Source organism: Triticum aestivum, chromosome 2B (genome assembly GCF_018294505.1).
Source record: "Triticum aestivum cultivar Chinese Spring chromosome 2B, IWGSC CS RefSeq v2.1, whole genome shotgun sequence".
Lineage (NCBI taxonomy): Eukaryota > Viridiplantae > Streptophyta > Magnoliopsida > Poales > Poaceae > Triticum > Triticum aestivum.
Window position 1 is genome coordinate 238,904,602 of NC_057798.1, and position 8,846 is coordinate 238,913,447.

General features: G+C 44.3%; 1 protein-coding gene and 2 non-coding genes across 3 annotated transcripts; all 3 read left to right on the plus strand.

Moving 5' to 3' along the window:
• Positions 1-254: 254 nt before the first annotated feature.
• LOC123044550 (vacuolar protein 8) lies at positions 255-2,759 on the plus strand. The gene is made up of 2 exons (XM_044467320.1): positions 255-2,326; positions 2,420-2,759. Exons 1-2 carry the CDS (start codon positions 666-668, stop codon positions 2,526-2,528), a joined length of 1,770 nt encoding a protein of 589 aa, XP_044323255.1. The 5' UTR covers positions 255-665; the 3' UTR covers positions 2,529-2,759.
• Positions 2,760-4,332: 1,573 nt separating this feature from the next.
• Positions 4,333-4,404, plus strand: TRNAG-UCC (transfer RNA glycine (anticodon UCC)). Its single transcript has one exon. It is a non-coding gene; the product is annotated as a tRNA-Gly (tRNA).
• Positions 4,405-6,907: 2,503 nt separating this feature from the next.
• On the plus strand, positions 6,908-6,979 carry TRNAG-UCC (transfer RNA glycine (anticodon UCC)). Its single transcript has one exon. It is a non-coding gene; the product is annotated as a tRNA-Gly (tRNA).
• Positions 6,980-8,846: the final 1,867 nt, after the last annotated feature.

Here is an 8,846-nt window from a genome sequence, read left to right on the forward strand (position 1 = left end):
AGTTAGACACTATCCCTATCTTCCCCATCAGTAGCTTCCTGCGAATGCATTCGTTGATTAAAGCTCCGTGAAGTTCCTTGAAAAAAAAAACATTGGAGGCACTTCGACAACTTGGCCAACGTACATCATTTTGCACCACGTTACAGTAGCATCTCCGTGAGTTCAAAAAAAAATAGTAGCGTCTCCCAACATTTTTCGTACGTGTAGCATTGCTGGGCATGTCACGCGATCCTAGTTCGTAGACCCCCGGGGCTCATTCCTTCCGTCGACCGTCCTTCGCTTCTTCTCCGCCACAGCGCACCGATCCCCAAGCCTTCGTCCTCACTCACGCGGGCACAGACGCATTTCCCCAGAGTCCGACTGCATCCACAGTCCGCGCTCGTGCTGCGCCCACGTCCGGGGGACCCACCACCGGCCCCGCCTCCGCCTCCATAACTCCATTAACTACCTTGAAGTCGAGCTTGCCTTCAAGAGTTGAGCCATCGCCAGTTCACCACCTTGCAGTTACAGTCGTCACACTCCCCCGCCGTCTCCGCATACCATAACTAGTAATAGCTCCACCGCTTGTTCTGCTCCTCGTCCCTTTCTTGCTTGCTCGATGCAACGGCAGGAATTGACGACGTGGTAAGGGTCTGCGCGTGAGCTGAGCTGAGCTCGTCGGAAGAATGGGAGAATTTGCGGCGGCGGGCGAGGCGGGGGGCCAAGAAGCGGAGCAAGACGAGCAGGGGAGGCTCGCGACGGCACTGGACGCCATAAACTCTCTCATCTCTGCCTCCTTCTCCGCCTCCCTCTTCCCGCTCAAGTGGCAGCTCATCAGGGACAGGTTCAACCGGCTCCACGCCGGCCTCGCGGACATCACCGTCATCGCGGCCTCCGACGGCCAGGAGAGGCACGAGGCGTTCGATGGCCTCCTACGGGACGTCGTTGACGCGGTGAGGAAGGCGCGGGAGCTGGTGCCGCGGAGCCAGGGGCGGCACTACGGAGGCGGTAAGCTGCGGCTGCGGAGCGACCTCGACGTCGTTGCGTCCACGCTCGACACGCACCTGGCGCGGCTGGACGAGATATGCGCCTCGGGCTCGCTGACGCGCGCGCGGGCGCTCGTCGTGCCGCGGCCGTGCGCCGGCGCCAGCCGCGAGGACCTGCGGTTCTACGTGCGCGACCTCTTCGCCAGGCTCCGGGTCGGCGGAGCGGAGATGCGGAGGGAGGCCGCCGCCGCGCTCAACGAGGTGCTGCGCGACGACGACAAGTCCGTGCGGGTCGTCGTGTCCGACGTCGCCGACGGAATTGGCGTCCTCATTGGGCTGCTCGAGTCCCCGGACGCTTGCGTCCAAGAAGAGGCCCTGGATGCCATCTCGGTGATCGCCGGGTATGACGCTTCTTGCAAAGGCGACCTTGTCAGCGGCGGCGTCATCGCTCCGGTGATCCGGGTTCTTAACACGGGCGCCGGGACGGCAGCGAAGGAGCGGGCGGCTCGGGTGCTCAGCAAGCTCACCGAGAACGCCGACAACGCGTGGGCCGTCGCCGCGCACGGCGGAGTCACGGCATTGGTCAACATCTGCTCCGACCACCGTGCCAGCGGCGGCGAGCTCGTGTGCGCGGCGTGCCGGGTGCTGAGGAGCCTCGTGGGCGTCCAGGAGATAAGGAAGTACATGGTGGCCGACGCCGGGGCGGTACCGGTGCTCGTGTCGCTCTTGCAGGGCCCCGCGGACGAGGGGGCGCAAATCCAGGCAATGGAGCTCCTCGCGGCGATCGCCTCCGGAGACAGCTCATCCAGGGAGGTGGTGCTCCAAGAAGGCACCGCCGAGTCCCTCGTCCGCGCGCTGGACCCGGGCATCCCGCGCTCCTCAAAGACACGGGAGGTGGCGCTCCGCGCCATCGACGCGCTGTGCTTCTCGTCGCCGGACTCGATCGACCGGCTCATCGGCGCCGTCTTCCTCAACCGCGTGCTCTTCTTCCTCCGTAACGGCGACACCACGCTGCAGCACTCCGCCTTAAAAGCGGCGCACCGGCTGTGCCACGTGTCGGAGGAGACCAAGAAGGCGATGGGGGACGCCGGGTTCATGCCGGAGCTGGTGGGCATCGTCCAGGCGGCCAAATCCCTGGAGACGAGGGAGATGGCCGCGGAGGCGCTCTGCGCCATGATGTCCGTGCACCGCAACCGGAAGCGCTTCGTCCAGGATGACCGCAACGTGGCGCAGATACTGCAGCTGCTAGGCCCCGACGAGGAGAAGCCCTCGCCGGCGAAGCGGTTCTTGCTGTCGACGCTGGTGCATCTGGCGGACAGCAACTCCGGCCGGAGGAAGATCATGTCATCGGAGCACGTGAGGTAATCACAACATTAAAACGATCGAATGATAATTCTGGACTTCTGAATACATTGATGCTGACAACATTTGTTGGAACCTTTTACGAATGTCAGGAACCTCGAGAAGCTTGCCGAGACCAACGTGACGGACGCTAAGAAGATCGTGAAGAAGCTTGGCGGGAGCAAGCTGAGGAACATGTTCCATGGCATTTGGAGCCTGTGACCTTGATTGTGTGTCCGGCACTAGTTCTTGATTGTGCTGTCTGCATGGGTAGCTAACACATATGTTCACTCCATATTTTGTTACAGTGAATGAACGAATGAGTCTCTCCAGTGTATTCGAGTGCTCGGCGATGTGTTGCTCCTGTGTCGCTCCTGACACAGCACGGGCACTGGCACTCTCCTCTGTATATTGCTCGTCTCTGTGAAATAAAAGTATAATCATTCAAAGCCATTCCACAATGTAGGAGATGTATCATTAGAATGGCAAATCGATCGGTCTGAGTCAGTATCTCATGGTAGGGCCGCCTGCGCGTTATGATCTCTGTTTTTTCAGTACCACTAGCAGTGGTACAGTGGGGATCGAGAGCCTGCCTACCTGGCCGACGTACTCTACCAACGCCGATGAGTTATGATGCTGTGCTCCGGTGATCGCAATAAGTTGGCCGCTTTCCTTTTTTTCTCCTTTACCCCAGTCCCAGTCCCATCCATGTGGATTGCAATCGAAACCGTGGGTCATGGATCGATCGGCATCTGGTCCTCTTCTCCGGGGTGACTGCAGCATGTAGCCGTGTCTCCGATCATGGACCTGTGTAGTACTCCGGATGTACTCTGGTCAAAGGAGGACGATGTAGATTATGCGCCTGATCTTGCAAGGACATTCTGTGGTAATGCTGATGGATGTTTATTAGTGCTCCTTTACGCTGTAGGTTTGGTTCCCTTTTCATCGCAGAGCCCTGCTGGTCCGGCTCTGTCTGCTGTACCTTAATCTGTTATTACTGATACATTTGTCGGGGTTGCTGTGTGTTGTTCATGCCTCGCTCTCGAGCCTAACTGACTGAAAGCACACTAACCTTATTATTTGCTAGCATGATGGCTGCATTTCTTGGTCTCTGTCCCCCTAGAATCCAAACAAGCCAACTACACGGCTGTTGTATTCCGTATTCTGGTCACGTGCTTCAGGTTTTGGACAAGCTCGTTCAGCGTGACTTGAGAACAGAAGGCGGGCCGAGTTGTTGTGAGTGGTGACATCTGACCGGTGGGTCTTTGGCACGAGTGTCAGGGCAACGGACGATGCGTCTTCAATCACGAAATCATCCGTCTGGACTGATCATTTTTCCTTTGGGCTTGAGCTAGTTTACTAGTACTACTTCACCTTGGTTAGTCAGCTGAGCTGATCTGATCTGGTCTGCCTTTTCATGCGGACATGAGAAGGCGAGCGAGCTGCCTTTTCATGGAACCATCGGTAAGCAAGCAAGAAACATACACAGAGACTTAATTAATCTGGGACAGTGTGTGGGGTGAGTGGGAACGTCCTCCTCGCTGTTTCATCGATCCGCTACTACTGATGCTAGGCTTGGGCTGCGTCGTGGCATCGGTCCTGATGATAAGCAACATGTCTCCGAGGCAGTTGAGTGCCTTTCTGCAGCAAGCAAAAACGCTTTTTGGTTAGTCTGTCAACGCAGCAGGTAGTCCTAAAAACATGCTCTAGCAAAAACTGTGAGGTGATTGTTGAGTTAGGCTGTCTGCCTCGTCTGCATGTTGTTTGCTCGAGTGCTTTGCTCTCTTCCCTATTTTTTTTTCTACGAGTAGTTGACCACCTTAGAAAAATCTGAAACATTATCATAGTAATTTCACAACAAGAGTGGGGGAATCTCAGTTGATGAGGGCATCAATTGTTTTCCGTGTTTGCGTTGTTTGTGAATGTGCAGTGCACCGTAAGTGCAAAAATGATTCGCTGATTCGTGCTAGTGGAAAATAAGAATGACTCCGATAAAGAAAATGGCATCTTAAATTGTGACATGATTGCGTCTGTAGTCCAACGGTTAGGATAATTGCCTTCCAAGCAATAGACCCGGGTTCGACTCCCGGCAGACGCATTTTTTCTATTTTTATTTTCGTTAAGGCCGCTCTGAATCACACCAGGCCGTGCACCACCGCATGTCAGGCCCAGCATCATACCAGGCCATTGACTTCCGATGATGGCTTGGCTGGGCCACTATGAGCAAATCCTCTTTGCCAACAGTTCTAAAAACGTTTTTCTTCTATCATGTTTTCTGAGTTTTATGTGTTTCGGCTGGTTTTCTTACTTCGGCGGTTTTATATTCATTTTTAAAATACCACAGGACACATGTAGTAAGCAATCCAAACAATTCAGAAAAAAAAATCTTCATGTATATTAATAAATGTATGAATTTAAAAATATCCATGGATTTTGACATATTCTTAAATTTCAACAAAATCCTCATCAATTTGGAAAATATTCATGAATTTTTTGAAAAACAACAATTTTAAAAAATAGACATCAGTTTTAAATATGTTCATGAATTAAAAATATCCACAAATTAAAGACAATTCGTCATCCAAAACAATTACAAACTTTTAAGAAAGTTCATGGACTTAGAAAATATTTCAAAATTGGAAAATATTCAAAAATTTGACAAACATGCATGAATTTAAAAATGCTCACAATTTCTAAAATCTTTATAAATTTAAAAACAAAAAAATTAGAGGGAAAAAGGAAAAGGGATAATTATAACAAGACAGAAAATAAAAAAATGATTCAATAACAAAACAAAAGGCGAAAATAAATAAATAAAAACCATCGAAACTTTTCCAAAACCGGTTTAAGGTTCCCAAAACCAGAGCTAAGATGGACTGGTCCTTAAGTGAACACACGTGAGCAAGCATTTTTAAAATACCACAGGACACATGTAGTAAGCAATCCAAACAATTCAGAAAAAAAAATCTTCATGTATATTAATAAATGTATGAATTTAAAAATATCCATGGATTTTGACATATTCTTAAATTTCAACAAAATCCTCATCAATTTGGAAAATATTCATGAATTTTTTGAAAAACAACAATTTTAAAAAATAGACATCAGTTTTAAATATGTTCATGAATTAAAAATATCCACAAATTAAAGACAATTCGTCATCCAAAACAATTACAAACTTTTAAGAAAGTTCATGGACTTAGAAAATATTTCAAAATTGGAAAATATTCAAAAATTTGACAAACATGCATGAATTTAAAAATGCTCACAATTTCTAAAATCTTTATAAATTTAAAAACAAAAAAATTAGAGGGAAAAAGGAAAAGGGATAATTATAACAAGACAGAAAATAAAAAAATGATTCAATAACAAAACAAAAGGCGAAAATAAATAAATAAAAACCATCGAAACTTTTCCAAAACCGGTTTAAGGTTCCCAAAACCAGAGCTAAGATGGACTGGTCCTTAAGTGAACACACGTGAGCAAGCATTTTTAAAATACCACAGGACACATGTAGTAAGCAATCCAAACAATTCAGAAAAAAAAATCTTCATGTATATTAATAAATGTATGAATTTAAAAATATCCATGGATTTTGACATATTCTTAAATTTCAACAAAATCCTCATCAATTTGGAAAATATTCATGAATTTTTTGAAAAACAACAATTTTAAAAAATAGACATCAGTTTTAAATATGTTCATGAATTAAAAATATCCACAAATTAAAGACAATTCGTCATCCAAAACAATTACAAACTTTTAAGAAAGTTCATGGACTTAGAAAATATTTCAAAATTGGAAAATATTCAAAAATTTGACAAACATGCATGAATTTAAAAATGCTCACAATTTCTAAAATCTTTATAAATTTAAAAACAAAAAAATTAGAGGGAAAAAGGAAAAGGGATAATTATAACAAGACAGAAAATAAAAAAATGATTCAATAACAAAACAAAAGGCGAAAATAAATAAATAAAAACCATCGAAACTTTTCCAAAACCGGTTTAAGGTTCCCAAAACCAGAGCTAAGATGGACTGGTCCTTAAGTGAACACACGTGAGCAAGCATTGCCATATTGCTCGCAATGAGCCATACGTAGCATTTGCATCTCCGTGCGCGCGCTTAAGCAATTCGGTCATTTGGATGGGTCAACAAGCAGTGTATTATTTTCCTTCTGTTTTCTTATTTTTCATTTTGTAAATTTTACTACCTCCATTCTTTAATATAAGAAACGTCTTATATTAAGGAATGGAGGTGCTATTATTTTTTGGACCACTAATTATTGGTGTTTTAAATATTAGTTTGTCTTGTAATGTCCATCCACATATTGTTTACCAGAGTGTTTTCATTCTTCCTTTTGTTATTTCTTGATATAGTTAGTTGACAGCCTCAGAAAAAATTGAATAACCCCATTGTTACTAGAGCAATTTCAATAATAACAATAATAAACTATTTGATGGCCTCATCAAATAGTCTTTGCTAACTTTTCCAGTGCGCATTCCGTAAGCATGGGTGGATTTGCTGACTTATGGTGGTGGGGTAGAAAGGAAATACCAATGAGATTTTAAGGTGTTTCATCTTAAAATGGAAACATCAAAGCATCTGTAGTCCAACGGTAAGGATAATTGCCTTCCAAGCAATAGATCCGGGTTCGACTCCCGGCAGACGCAATATAATTAGGTGCGTTAACTTGTTTCAACGGTCTGGAGTGCCACTGTTCTTTCCTTTTTATTTATGTTATTATAGGAATATTACGCTCTCTGACATAACACAAATGGACCAATGCTTTTGCACAACCACGGTTATGAATGGACCTATGCCTTTGCACAACCAGGCGCCACGGCCCAGCACGACTCTACGTCGTTGCCTTCACACACCTTGCGCTCCGGAAAACCCTATTTGCCGCTCTCTGCGGCAAATTGTCGAGCCGTCGCATAGACAGGGCGAGCGAGCGAGCAATTTGGGCCGGCCCATCTGTTGTACGTAGAAGGTTCCGGTTTTAGGAATCTTCCAGAGGTTGCCCAGCAGTTTTTTCGGTTTTGGGAACCTTCTAGAAGGTTCCTAGACCGGTCAATCTTTTTTTTTCCTTTTCTGTTCCTGTTTCCTTCTCTTTTTTGTTTCTCTTTTTTCTTTTATTTATGTTTTTTCCTGTTTCTTTTGTTAGACATTTACAAATAATTGTTCCAAATTTCAAAAAATGTTCGCGTGTTCAAAATTTCATTCACAATTTAAAAAATGTCCATGTTTCAAAAAATGTCCAGGATTTTCAAAAAATGTTCTTGATTTCTGAATTTATTCACAAATTCAGTAATTGTTCATGTTTCAAAATTTGTTCTTGTTTTCAAAATTTTGTTCATGATTTCAAAATATTTTCATGTTTGAAAAACTTTCAGGGATTTCAACAAATGTACTTGATTTCCAAATTTCCCTTTTCTTTTATCTTCACTTTTTTTCAAAATATTCAAAATTTGTTTGTGTTTCCACAAAATGTTCAGTTTTCAGAAAAATGTTCTCAAAATTAAAAAATTGTTCTTGTTACGTAAAAAAGTTCAAAACTTACGACATTCATATAATGTACCAGATTTTCAATTTTTTGTTCACATTTTCAAAAAATGTTCGTACTTCCAAATTTGTTCGGGATTTTTCAAATTTGTTTGCGGTTTCAAAATTTGTTCTCGGCATTCAATTTTTTTTCATTCTTTATGAAATCGTTCGCGCTTCCAAATTTGTTCTTCTTTTCAAAATTTGTTCTCAAGATTCAAAAAAATGTTCATGCTTTAAAAAATTGTCCGTGCTTCCAAAATTGTTCTCCGTTTCAAAATTTGTTCTCAAGATTCTAAAAATGTTCGTGCTTCAAAAAATGTTCATGATCAATTTTTGTTCTCAATTTCAAAATTTTGTTCCCTAAATTCAAAAAAATGATCGGAATTTTTAGAAGTGTTCATTTTATCAAAACTTTGTTCACATATTCAAAAAAAGTTCAAGCTTTCGAGTTTTCCTTCTAAAGTTTTAAAAGAGTTCGCTTTTTAAAAAACACTTTAAAAAAATAATGTTCACGTTTGGAATTTCACAAAATGGTCGGATCTACATTAACTTTTAGCTTCGCGCGCGTAAGTAAAGCGAGAAAGGTTATCTGTCCCGTTGGCTAGGCTCGTGCGTTCCTAGAACAAGGTCCCTGGTTCGATCCCTCCCTGGAGCAGTGATTTTTGGGATTTTTTTCACTGCGTTGCGCTAATGGGCCGGCCCAGCTGGAGACGCGCCTGTGCGTCCGCTCGACAATTCGCCGCAACGAGCGGCGCATAGGAGCTCTCTTGCGCTCCTCCCTCAAAAAATAAAAAATCACAACGCTCACAATTTCCCTTTTTTTGTTATTTTCTAGAATATGTGTATATCGTTATTTTTCCCAAATGATAAGTGTCACATGTGACACGAATCACTCCGCCCCCGACGTTTTTTAGAACTAAAGTTGCAATCCGAAAAGGAAAAACAAAACCAAAGAAACAAAATTGAAACTGGACATCTGAAAAGAAAGTGGTC

Bases quoted from the DNA above. Each gene is read 5' to 3' on its own strand.
- LOC123044550 (XM_044467320.1), top strand. From the start codon at position 666: ATGGGAGAATTTGCGGCGGCGGGCGAGGCGGGGGGCCAAGAAGCGGAG. The intron at 2,327-2,419 runs GTAATCACAACA...TACGAATGTCAG, and splicing joins ATGTCATCGGAGCACGTGAG to GAACCTCGAGAAGCTTGCCG.